The 13,898-nt window shown below is 37.5% G+C and overlaps 1 protein-coding gene across 2 annotated transcripts in view; it reads right to left on the reverse strand.

Annotated features, from left to right (window-relative positions):
• Positions 1-13,898, reverse strand: part of THEMIS (thymocyte selection associated) — a 190,898-nt gene that overhangs the window by 13,034 nt on the left and 163,966 nt on the right. For both annotated transcript variants that reach the window (XM_061130151.1, XM_061130152.1), the window contains one exon: positions 681-816. In XM_061130151.1, the coding sequence (XP_060986134.1) occupies positions 681-816 (136 nt within the window). The remainder of the gene's footprint in view (positions 1-680; positions 817-13,898) is intronic.

Genomic DNA, 13,898 nt, shown 5'->3' on the forward strand with positions numbered 1-13,898 from the left:
AATTTTTCTACAAACGAAATGTGAAGTTTCAAAGATAAAGTGTAATAGAAATTGAGCTTCTTTGGTGTGTTTAAAAATATTGCCAAGAAAGAAAATTCTCATTTCCCTTGCTAACTTATCCCAGATTTCCACAATATGGAAGTTAGTCTGGGTAACTTAATTGAATGCTATCAACTTTTTGACAAGTCCATTTGCTCTTGTTTTGCTTTTAGTAGAGATGAAAAATATCAGAACACCGTCTCTATAAACTAAACTATTATAATTCAAGTCTGCATTAGGCTACCCATCTGACACTTTTTAAAATTAAAAGAATCTCAATTATCTTGACCTCTTCTCAAGCTGTTAATCCTTCTTGTTAAATCTAGCAAACATTTAGCAATATTATTGTCATGATAATACAAGAAATGTTAGACTAAAAACACTTCCTTGGGCATGAAAATCATAAATGAGAAAAAAAATCTAATAACAGCAAACAATGAACAGATCTTTTGTCAATGTGTTTAATATTATGATTCACTTAAAACTAAATTTCAGTGAGATTCACAGTTCAGGGCTGTTGCTTTGACTGAGTCATATATTCCAAATAAAATGGTAATAAGAAGCTGTACATTTTGCCTTTGTCATAAAGGCAGTTAAAACCAGTATCATGTGGCTTAACCAACCTGTGGTTGCATCAGTACCTGTTATTGCAGTTGCCTCAGTCTTTCTCTTCTGTTTCTCCAGATCAGCCAAATCATTCTGACAACCAGCTGGTACTTTTGAGTCCAGACCAACTTGATTTGAGTACAGTTTCTTGGATCTGTCTACGTGGACACTCTGAAATGACACAGACCAGAGTGATTGATTTTACAAGTAAATTATCAGTCCAAAATGAATGCTTCCCAGTGTATGACAAGGATAGTTATCATATGGCGAGTTATTTCTGTATATCTGAAATCAAACAGTCCATATGTCAAAGTGGGTTACAGGTTATATCTTCATCAATATACTTTGGTAATCTAGGTGTTGAATTTTTGAGGCAATCTAGGTGATTCAATTAACAAGTCCTCTCAGATGCAGAATATTATCTTCAAAACCCATTTGTGTACATTACTTTCTTCTTATGAAGCTTATAAAATATTGTTTACTTCATTTTTATTCTTAATAATTTAGTAATGCAGACTTTCATTATATGTTACATAATTACTTATTGTATAATGAAGAACAGGTTTCACTTCTGTATTATCTACACATTTTATATCATAAAACTAATCACAATATTTACTTTAAAATAACCTACACTTTTATCAACATTGTCCAAGTATGACAAAGCTCCTCTAGTCAATTTTAGAATGGCAATTCATCATAGCAATGAATTATTAAGGTAAAACATCAATGGACTCTAAAACACATCTCACTTATAAGAAATGTCATAGGGTTTGATGTTGCCCTGACATACTGTATGCTTCAAAAGAATCATCAGATAGGAACAAGCACTAAATTGAATTTTCAATTTAAATAAGAAATTGAATTTTCAGCACATTGCTCCTTACTGAAATTCAGATTAGAAGTTTTTCAGCTTGGATATGATTACAAAATATTCAGAGATTCATGGAGTCAAAAGTAGCCGATCAATTTTGGCCATCCACACTAGCCATGTTGGTTCACTAAAGAGTAGCATAATGAACAACTTCCCTTAGGTTCCTCTTACTGACTGTATACAGCATTATATTCATTAAAACTTCATTAAAAGCTTGAATCAAAGGCTTTTAAAGTTTGGGAAGAGCCATTAAGGAAATTAGGGTCCTTCACAATTAAACAATATACCCAAATTAACAGAATGAACAGTGCCTCAGGGATATGTCTCCCAACCCTTAGTCCAGTGCTTTTCCCTCACTCGTTGACCCATGTATTCACTCAATGGACCAATTCTTGCTCCTCTCTGTATGCATGTTCTTCCTGTTTGATTTTGCACTGCCTTCTTACTCTGACTTTTGAGTTGTCCATGTGACTTTTGCTAGACCAACAGAAAGTTGACACATGTGACACAGAGTTGAAAATGCTTGCACAGTTGGTCTTACTCATGGGTGTCCTTCCCCTACATTGTGAGAACATGCCCAGACTAGCCTTCTGCAGGTTGAACAGGACAGAAATTAGAGTCAGGTTACCCCAGTCATCCTGGTTGAGACAACTAAGGGCTAGAAGAGTCTTAAATATTTGGTTAAACCCAACCAGATGAGCTAAAACTAACTTAGGTCAGCTGAATTCCAGAGCCTCATGAAAAATGTGTTTATCTGGATGCCACTAAGTTTTTCTGGTGAGTAAACAGCATTGTGTGACAATAGATAACTGGTACACCCAACAACCATTTATATTTAGTATCCCAGATACTGGGAACATTGTGAGAATACAAACATAAATATAAATAGTCTCAGACTCTATGTTGTTCAACTATAATTTCTTAAACCAGTGGTCCCCAACTTTTTTGTCACCAGGGGCTGGTTTCATGGAAGACAATTTTTCCATGGACCAGGGTGAGGGGGAGTGGTTTCAGGATGATTCAAGTGCATTACATTTATTGTGTACTTTATTTCTATTATTATTACATCAGCTCCACCTCAGATCATAAGACATTAGATCCTGGAAGTTGGGGATCCATGTTTAGATCTCTGCCAACTATTTAGGCAGAGAATTAGAAGAGTACAGTTTTTTGTTGGCAATTCTCAAATTCCTTCTTCTTTTTTTTAAGAGCTCTGCTTTGTATTGAATGTGTTTTAGTCAAAAAGACCAGAGCTCATGTCATCATCAGACTCTTCAGCTTCTCCTTTCTTTGCTTCTACTTTTTCCCTCAGTAGGGGTAGCAGTGCTGGATGGGGCCGGACCTCCTTCTGGGTCTGGTCCACCAGCTCCCACATTGCAGATGAGGTTCCTGACGCTGACACTGGCCAAATCCTTTGCCAAAAAGTCTGGCCAATTTAATGACAAAAGATGGAATCCTGATGATATTATGGGGACAACTCAAAAGATCACAGTTGAATATTGATATTAACTAGAACTAAGCCACTGTACTTCTTTATATTTGACTCATCCACAGCCCATAAAAGCTAAGTCCATCACTTGACATGAATTTTTAAAATTATTTTCAAGCCTGTAGTACCTCATAGCTTTGAAAAAAAATACTTTCCTGATTCTGAATTAGATACTTTGGAAAATATATTATTATCTCAAGTTATTAGATGAGTATTAAATCATGGTCCTTAGTACTGAGAAGTACTAAGCAGTAAATTAGGTTCAACAAGGAATGCAGTTTCCTACTTTTTCATACCAAATTCAATTGATGACATTAAAACACTGAGGAGAAAATGTTAGAAAAGTTCATGCAAGCCTGTAATGCTATGAACCTTCCCCTTAGCACTGCTTTTACAGTGTCCCATAGGTTTTGGGTTGTTGTGTTTTCATTTTCATTCATTTCTATACATATTTTGATTTCTTTTTTGATTTCTTCTATGATTTGTTGGTTATTCAGAAGCGTGTTATTTAGCCTCCATATGTTTGAAGTTTTAACAATTTTTTTCCTGTAATTGAGATCTAATCTTACTGCACTGTGGTCAGAAAAGATGACTGGAATGATTTCAATTTTTTTGAATTTCCCAAGACCAGATTTATGGCCCAGGATGTGATCTATTCTGGAGAATGTTCCGTGTGCACTTGAGAAAAAGGTGAAGTTGATTGTTTTGGGGTGAAATGTCCTATAGATATCAATTAGGTCTAGCTGGTCCATTGTGTCATTTAAGGTTTGTGTTTCCTTGTTAATTTTCTGTTTCGTTGATCTATCCATAGTGAAATGAAAATGGAGAGATCACAACAGACAACACTGAAATACAAAGGATCATAAGAGACTACTACCAGCAGCTCTATGCCAATAAAATGGACAACTTGGATGAAATGGACAAATTCTTAGAAAAGTATAACTTTCCAAAACTCAACCAGGAAGAAATAGAAGATCTTAACAGACCCATCACAAGCAAGGAAATCGAAACTGTAATCAAAAATCTTCCAGCAAACAAAAGCCCAGGACCAGATGGCTTCCCAGCTGAATTCTACCAAAAATTTAGAGAAGAGCTAACACCTATCTTACTCAAACTCTTCCAGAAAATTGCAGAAGAAGGTAAGCTTCCAAACTCATTCTATGAGGCCACCATCACCCTAATTCCAAAACCAGACAAAGATGCCACAAAAAAAGAAAACTACAGGCCAATATCACTGATGAACATAGATGCAAAAGTCCTTAACAAAATTCTAGCAAACAGAATCCAACAACATATTAAAAAAATCATACACCATGACCAAGTGGGCTTTATCCCAGGAATGCAAGGATTCTTTAATATCCACAAATCAATCAATGTAATACACCACATTAACAAATTGAAAGATAAAAACCATATGATTATCTCAATAGATGCAGAGAAAGCCTTTGACAAAATTCAACACTCATTTATGATTAAAACTCTCCAAAAAAGCAGGAATAGAAGGAACATACCTCAACATAATAAAAGCTATATATGACAAACCCACAGCAAGCATCACCCTCAATGGTGAAAAATTGAAGGCATTTCCCCTGAAATCAGGAACAAGACAAGGGTGCCCACTCTCACCACTACTATTCAATGTAGTGTTGGAAGTTCTGGCCTCAGCAATCAGAGCAGAAAAAGAAGTAAAAGGAATCCAGATAGGAAAAGAAGAAGTAAAACTCTCACTGTTTGCAGATGACATGATCCTCTACATAGAAAACCCTAAAGACTCTACCAGAAAATTACTAGAGCTAATCAATGAATATAGTAAAGTTGCAGGATATAAAATTAACACACAGAAATCCCTTGCATTCCTATATACTAACAATGAAAAAACAGACAGAGAAATTAAGGAAACAATACCATTCACCATTGCAACAAAAAGAATAAAATACTTAGGAGTATATCTACCTAAAGAAACAAAGGACCTATACATAGAAAACTATAAAACACTGATGAAAGAAATCAAAGAGGACACAAACAGATGGAGAAACATACCGTGTTCATGGATTGGAAGAATTAATATTATCAAAATGGCTATTCTACCCAAAGCAGTCTATAGATTCAATGCAATCCCTATCAAGCTACCAACGGTATTTTTCACAGAACTAGACCAAAGAATTTCACAATTTGTATGGAAATACAAAAAACCTCGAATAGCCAAAGTAATCTTGAGAAAGAAGAATGGAGCTGGAGGAATCAACCTGCCTGACTTCAGACTCTACTACAAAGCCACAGTCATCAAGACAGTATGGTACTGGCACAAAGACAGAAATATAGATCAATGGAACAGAATAGAAAGCCCAGAGATAAATCCACGAACCTATGGACACCTTATCTTTGACAAAGGAGGCAAGGATATACAATGGAAAAAAGACAACCTCTTTAACAAGTGGTGCTGGGAAAACTGGTCAACCACTTGTAAAAGAATGAAACTAGAACACTTTCTAACACCATACACAAAAATAAACTCAAAATGGATTAAAGATCTAAATGTAAGACCAGAAACTATAAAACTCCTAGAGGAGAACATAGGCAAAACACTCTCCGACATAAATCAAAGCAAGATCCTCTATGACCCACCTCCCAGAATATTGGAAATAAAAGCAAAACTAAACAAATGGGACCTAATGAAACTTAAAAGCTTTTGCACTACAAAGGAAACTATAAGTAAGGTGAAAAGACAGCCCTCAGATTGGGAGAAAATAATAGCAAATGAAGAAACAGACAAAGGATTAATCTCAAAAATATACAAGCAACTCCTGCAGCTCAATTCCAGAAAAATAAATGACCCAATCAAAAAATGGGCCAAAGAACTAAACAGACATTTCTCCAAAGAAGACATATAGATGGCTAACAAATACATGAAAAGATGCTCAACATCACTCATTATTAGAGAAATGCAAATCAAAACCACAATGAGGTACCATTATATGCCAGTCAGGATGGCTGCTATCCAAAAGTCTACAAGCAATAAATGCTGGAGAGGGTGTGGAGAAAAGGGAACCCTCTTACACTGTTGGTGGGAATGCAAACTAATACAGCCGCTATGGAAAACAGTGTGGAGATTTCTTAGAAAACTGGAAATAGAACTGCCATATGACCCAGCAATCCCACTTCTGGGCATACACACTGAGGAAACCAGATCTGAAAGAGACACGTGCACCCCAATGTTCATCGCAGCACTGTTTATAATAGCCAGGACATGGAAGCAACCTAGATGCCCAACAGCAGATGAATGGATAAGGAAGCTGTGGTACATATACACCATGGAATATTACTCAGCCATTAAAAAGAATTCATTTGAACCAGTCCTAATGAGATGGATGAAGCTGGAGCCCATTATACAGAGTGAAGTAAGCCAGAAAGATAAAGAACATTACAGCATACTGACACATGTATATGGAATTTAGAAAGGTGATAACGATAACCCTATATGCAGAACAGAAAAAGAGACACAGAAATACAGAACAGACTTTTGAACTCTGTGGGAGAATGTGAGGGTGGGATATTTGAAAAGAACAGCATGTATACTATCTATGGTGAAACAGATCACCAGCCCAGGTGGGATGCACGAGACAAGTGCTCCGGCCTGGTGCACTGGGAAGACCCAGAGGAATCGGGTGGAGAGGGAGGTGGGAGGGGGGATCGGGATTGGGAATACATGTAAATCCATGGCTGATTCATATCAATGTATGACAAAACCCACTGGGAAAAAAAAATAATAATAATAATAAAAAATAAATAAAAAAGAAAAGTTCATGCAAATTATGTAACTAACATATATCCCAGACTTCAGAGAAGAATGCAGAATTTAAATAAAATTCTTAAACCTGAAAGCTTAACATGAAAGGCTGAGGAAAGAAAATGAACTCTTGATCAGAATGGGTCAATTATTACAAAAGCCTGGAGCTTCTTGGTGTAAACCTCTGGGCAGGTTGAACATTTTATATATCAGCATTTCAACAATTAAGAACCCCACTTTGCTAGAGACAGTACCCACTTTTTGATCTCTTCTAGTAAAGCTCAGTGAAGCTTTCCAAGCTCTTCTTTGCCTTAGTTATTACAGGTGAGTTCCTGTTCCCAGGTCTGAATGAAAAGGGAGGTACTCATCTCTTAAGCTACTAACTCTGCCACGTCCTCTAAACCCTGTTCCCTTAGCCCTTCCCTCCAGGCCCCTGAGTCTTCAAACCATCCCCAGGTATTGATTTTGTGCTACAGTAAAATTTCCATAATGCTCCATTTTTTCAGTGCCAGTTGCTCTTCATTGAGGACCGGTTCACCACCCACCCCACCCCCCCTCCACCCCCCACCCCCCACCTCTCACTCGGCCCTGTGGCTTTCTCTCCTTCTTTCCAATCTCTCAAGTTCTTCCACTGTGCCTTCAGAACTTTGCTCTGTGGTTTGCAAACTTCACCGCATACTTACCTTTCTTTCAGAACATTGTCTCTACCTTCCAACCAATCTTGACTAAAATTCCATTCTTCACTAAGGACAGCACTTGCATTGCAAATGACAATGGCTGCTTATTCTTCCACACCCTAGATACCCTCAGGTTGAAGATGCTCTGGCCCCTAGTGCTTATGTTAATTTGGTGTGCAGAGTATTTTAAATGAGTTTTGTGTGTGTTAAGTCACTTCAGTTGTGTCCGACTCTGTGAGACCCTATGGACTGTAGCCCATCCATGGGATTCTCTAGGCAAGAACACTGGAGTGGGTTGTCATGCCCTCCCCTTAAATGAGTATAAGATTGAATAAATGGATGTCCTTATCTCTTTGAAAAAATCCCTATTGCTCTGTTATTCCTGCCATCTATCTATGCACTATCTCCATTATTGTTGGTACCATCTGTCCACTAATCTCTAGTCACAGTTCATTCTTCATAAAAAGACTGGATTATTTCTCTTCAAGCCCCACGATCCCAAGTGATGCTCATACCTATACAAATATTCCTTTCAGCACCCTGACTGGATCTCCTTATTACAAATAAACTTTTCATTTCTCTTCCTTAGCCTTTCACTTCCAGAGTCACATCTGAAATCTGACATAACCTGAACATTTTCCACTTTCAAAATCACTAAATGTCCTCCTTTCTCCACTAATCTCCCATCCTCAAGTCCAGTGTCTCTCTATACTCCATCCAGTGTTCTCATTTCCCAGAGTGCTTTTGTCCCCAGGACTATTTCTGGGTCTCATTGGGACCTCAGATCTGATGATCCCTCTATTTTCTCTATGTCCAGTAGCCTTCTAGCTCTTATAATCCCACCCCCTACCTTCTCTCTTGTGACTCTGCTACGTTGTTCACCTAGAATGTTCTTCACAAATGCTTCCTCATTACTTTTACTAAGTGTGGAGTTCCTACCCATTTTTCATCACCATGTAGTCTTTAGCTAGCAACATTTTTTCCAAATCTTTGAGAAACTTATACTTCTACTGAAATGCAATTTTCCCAAATACAATCAAACAACAGTTAGCTTCATGTTTAATATCTATCTTTTGATTAAAATAGAAATGCACTGAAAATAAAGATGATGCCTTTACTATTTTTAGTCCTTATTTTGGCATTTAAATATAGTATTAAATAACTATAAATTAAACAAGTAAAGAAATGCATGAATAAAATACAGACAATTTTTATGGCATTTCAAGAAAAAGAGGCCAGCTTATCAATGACCAATACAGTCACATGTTCACATGTTAAGAGTGATAGCCACTCACTCTTAATAGTAAAACTTATTATATAGTTGAAAGGCACACATATTTTAACTTCTTTTATCCATTAAAAAAACACATCACAAATCCTGTGCTTTAAGTGAACTTACTGTTGCAATCACTGCAAACACTATGTTATGTAACATCTCATGTATTTCTCTGATTCATGTTAGACAGTCACTATGTATGGAAATTATAAATCAAATAATGGTGATGACAGGGAAAGTGAGAACCTGAGAACTGAGTATGTATAAACAGTGGCCCCATATTCCCAAGGCATGAAATTGTGGTCTAACAATAATAGAAGAAATAAAACCCTCTGCTTGGCACTGCTGCAGTGATACCAAGCTTTCAACCTGAAGATCAAGTCCAAGAAAAATGAGAAAAATAAGATGTGTGCAAACAATAGAGAGGAACGCAGGTAAATCTGACCTGGCAGTCATTGGGCCTTTGTGACTACTCTATAGTACTTCAAAAATAGATCCTGTTCATTTTGTGTAATTTCCATTTAACTTGTCATTAGAAATGAGTCATTAGCATCCTGTCCGCTAGTATAAAATGAGCATTAAATTGTTTGTCATGTTATTCTTGGCTTGCAGTTTAAGTACTGCTTTTAGTGTTCCTGCTGAAAGCAATGATCCAATTACAAGATATTGGATATTTTTCTCATGCACAAAGAAAGGAGCAAATAAACACTGTCCCAAAAAAGTTAACCCAGATAGCCATGGAAAAAAATTGAAAGACTTTTTCAATTCTATCTTTCGTCTCATACCTTAGGCCATGTTGTTGGGTAAAAATTACCCTTTTCCAAACAAGCCATTGAGATTCCCAGTTTGTGATTATATTCGCTTGTCTTTTCTCCCCAAGGGCAAACAAGGCTTGCTTTTCCTTAGAAAGCCACAGAGGGACTTCTTGGCCCAGGAACTAAACATCATCTACATTTAAAATGATGTGAAATATCCCAGTTAAAATCCATCATTCTCTTAACAGACTTAAAAAAGTGACCTCCTTCTCTGCTTATATAAATAACTTCCCTTTTACACTGCCTGTACTTTTTCATTTCAGGGTAGTGAATTCAAGGGATACTTGAGAAGAAATTTCAAATGTGAAATATTCAGGAAAAAATTTCTCATGAACTTTATTCCTCAGAATTAAATTCTACTTAAAACAAAAAGCTAACAATAATTTGAGCCTATACATTAAAATAAATAAGCAAAGACCAAAATCTAATCACAAGAAATATAGGTTTGCTGTGCACATTCAAATTATCACTCCAGGAGAACATGTAATCCTCTATGTAGTCTGTGTTCTAGTATGTGTGTGTTCTTTTTGGTTCATTTATGGTTGAATCACCATAAATAATTTAGAAGGTTATCAAGTGGTTTGGAAAAAGTAATAAATTTCTCATTGTGCACTATAAAGACTTAATTAAATGGAGACAAATGTTTGGTATTTTTCCTGAGGAAAATATTTAAATAAGCAAGAATATCAACTGAAAAATAATCTAAAGTTGATCATCCATAAAAATAGTCCTCTGTTTCAGACAATAATTTGAGGTTTCATACAATCATCCATTTACACAAATTAACTGTTTTTTCCTGCAAAGAAAACATTCTCTGTACCAGTTGAAAGAGAATGCTTTTGACCTTGCTTTGTCCAATTCCAAAGACAAACCATCTCTGAAACCTTTTCAGTCCCTTCCAGCCTTAGGCTGTTTGCAAGGGGGTTGCCCAGGCCTGTGGTATGCATGCCCATTGGAAGCCCATTGGAAGCCCACCTTCCCTTCCATTCCCAGAACTTCAGGCTGTGGCCTGTCTGGCGTTTCTGAGACCTTTTGCTGGCTGGCATCACTCACCATTCTCAGCCAGGGCTCTTCCCTTCTCTACCATACACACCTTCTTTGCGCCCTGGGATCACACTGGCCGGACTCTGAGCTGGCAGCTGACTGAGGGCCTCAGCACAGTCCCAGGTGCATGCACACACGTGGCTTGACACTTAGATGCTCTTGGGCCTAACTGTAGTTAACAGGTGGGACCTAGGCCTCTTATCCCAGCCTGCTCCAAGGACTGCCCAGAAGCTTAGACATTTAAAAGAGCTGGGGTTTTCTATTTGCCTTGTCCTTTCCCTTGGGTCAGAAAAGAGACAACTGGCCCATGGAAAACAAAGATGCCTGTATCTGCTTCCCTAGCTGCCCTGATAAGAGATGAGAGTCTTCCATCTCTGCCCTTCAGGGCCCTCCACTTCCTGCTGGACTTGCTGGGGCCAGATCCAAAGGAGACTATCCCTCCTGGAACTATGATTAGAGATTTTATCATGTATCATATATCACAAATCACACCAGGCTCTCTGGGAAAGAAATCCTTCAGTTTTTACTAAGCCTACTTTAAGCCTACTTTCAAAGACCTGTTTCCAGAACATATTATGTACCAAAGGAAGTTAATAAGAACTAATATATTTCATTGGTCATCCATATAAATCATTCAGCATTTTTCCTCTGCTGAAAACTGGCAACTAGATAATTTGACATCTATAAGTCCTACCATCTTAATTTGATGTTTATTTGGCCACTGTCTTGGCAAAAAAAAAAAAAAAAAATCATAGTTTACAGATGCAAGAAGAACTCAATATAATAATACACTTCAATTGAAAGAAATTAATTTAAGAATTTTCCTCCAGAGTCTCAGGGCAGAGAACCTCTTCACACTGTTCTGTCAAGCTCAATTCGATCTACTTCTTGCCACTCTAATTTTCTATGAATTAAGCCAAAGACGAAATGGAAACTTGAGGTAATGCTTGACCAACATACCTTTATTTTAAAATAAGGTCAGAGGAGACAGTTACTCTGTACATTTGTTATACAAATAATGAAATAAATGAGAAGTCTGGCTGCCCTCAAAAGATGTTAGACTTGTTAGATAATGGACAAGGCACGTAAAAGTTTTTGCTGTTTTAGAGGGGCTGTGACAACTGCATTCCCTAGAAAATACAACAGTTGGCTTACTTACAGTGTTGCTATTATGAACACAGGAATAGCTCTTTGTGTAGAAATATATTTTCTTCTTTTTCATTATTTGGCCTTCCTGAAAGTTTTAAGATGATTAATTCATGTGGTTATTATAACTTTCACGGCTCCTATTTTAATTGGAAAATCCTAACTCTTTAGACTTTGTAAGGGCAATTTGTGGCCAAAGGGCAGGAAAATTAATCTTAATTTGAATTAGAGAAACAGAAATTCTAGCAACATAAATTATGTGACACATTTTTGGTTTAGATTAGTTTTGGTGAAATTAGTTTTGAATCAGTGGACGTACGAATAGCATTTGAAAAATGTCCAGTAGAGCAAGGCTTGATGCAGATGGCAGATGGGAACTGCAGTCTACCATATAATAGTTCTGTATCTAGAAAAATAATTTAAAATTCATTTCTTAAAAATTACATTTGAAACCATTTTAACCTTCTGGGTATTAAAATGCAGGCTTTCCCAAGGATCTTTGAAAGTCATCCATCCTGGCAACTTGATTTAAAATGTTTCTATACTATTAATTGAGCCAGCAACAGCTTTGATGAGTATGAGTCATCTGTTTCTTCAGGTATTTGCATTCTATGAAATGCAAAATGGTACTCTTACCACCAAAGTGGTATTAATGTAAAAATCTCCTGCTCTTTTGAAAGAGTGCCCAACACAGGATGTCTTCCTCAAAGGCTGCTTCCCACCTCCTCACCTCAAGCCTGGCCACACTTCTGTGAAACTCGTTCCCCATAAGGCTGCTGTCTGACCTCTTCCTGCTCACACACCCCATTCTCCATGCCCTTTATAAAGAGTGCTCTCGTACCACCATCCAACAACGTCTCTAAATTTCTTGCACAATCTTGGCACGATCCCTCCATCATCTCTGGGATCCTCTCCCACTGTGCTCACAATGTTCTCTTCAGCTCCTGGCCTGCTCTTTGCCATCCCTCTAATCAAAACGACATCAGAGGACTTAACATTTCATGCCTCTGTAGCACTTTTATTTTTTACTCATTTTTTTTTTTTTTAAGTCTCTTGTAAGTACAGTTAGAACTTGGATCTCACTGTCCCTCAGAGTTTCTCCATCATCCAGATCTTGGGTTCCAGCACTCTCCTCTGCACACACTCTTACTTAGCCCTATTCTGCCCTCTCAGTCTTCAGTTCACTTTTTCCTTCCAGCTTCCTCCTATCTCACTTGTTTTCCTACCCAAGGGATCCTTGGAACCCACATTAACAGTTTTTTCTCACTGTGGTTGTTAAGATTTTCGTTTTCTATTCCTCTCATTTTGCCAATTCCTAGAAGTCACTTTCTGTTCTCTCACTTCCCGAAAGGTGGCTCATTGCTGTTAGTTGTTTGGTTTTTTTTTAAGTCTTGTAATTTTCTCATTTGTCTCTGACATAAGTTCATGTTGCCTGGTGACATTGGGTCCTCAGTATTACTTAGCAATCTGAGGATCTCTACTTCAGTTCCTTGTGAGGCATCCATAGACAATGTTTCAAAATCTTTCCTTCCTTTATCAAGCTGAAGTTGCAACCTGGCATTCCTCAATCATAGAATGGTATTTAATCAGTTAATTCAATGAGATAACAGCTATTTGAAATCAACTTCCACAACTTTCCTTGTCTTTGCTTAGAAAGTCAGTTAAGCTCTCTTCTTTCTCATTGACTTGCAAAATGTCCTGTCCACTTTCTGAAGTATTCCCATTTCTCCGACTGTGACCCTTTCTTTCCCACCTCTCCCTGTCTCAATTACTATGCCCACTTCTACACTATTTTCTGACCCTGCCTCTCCACTGCTTTGTTCATTTTCTGCCAGACTTTAGTGAGAGTGGACTATTCTTCTTGCTCCTTTTCCTTCTCTCTTCTTCATGTATTAACAGATATTTACTGCATAGAATCTGATTTCTGTGCCTGCCACTTGACTAAAAACATTTTCACCAATAACTTTCTCATCATCAGTCATAAATCCCATGGCCTTTCCTCAGACCTCATGGTTCCTGAGCTTTCTGCTGCACATAACTCTGTTACCAACCTCATCATTTTTTAATAAATGCTTCCCCCTCAGTCTCCAGAAACACTGTACTCTCTTCTCTCTTGGACCCTCATTCACTCATCTCTTTCATCAT

This window comes from Dama dama, chromosome 26 (assembly GCF_033118175.1).
Source record: "Dama dama isolate Ldn47 chromosome 26, ASM3311817v1, whole genome shotgun sequence".
Classification (NCBI taxonomy): domain Eukaryota; kingdom Metazoa; phylum Chordata; class Mammalia; order Artiodactyla; family Cervidae; genus Dama; species Dama dama.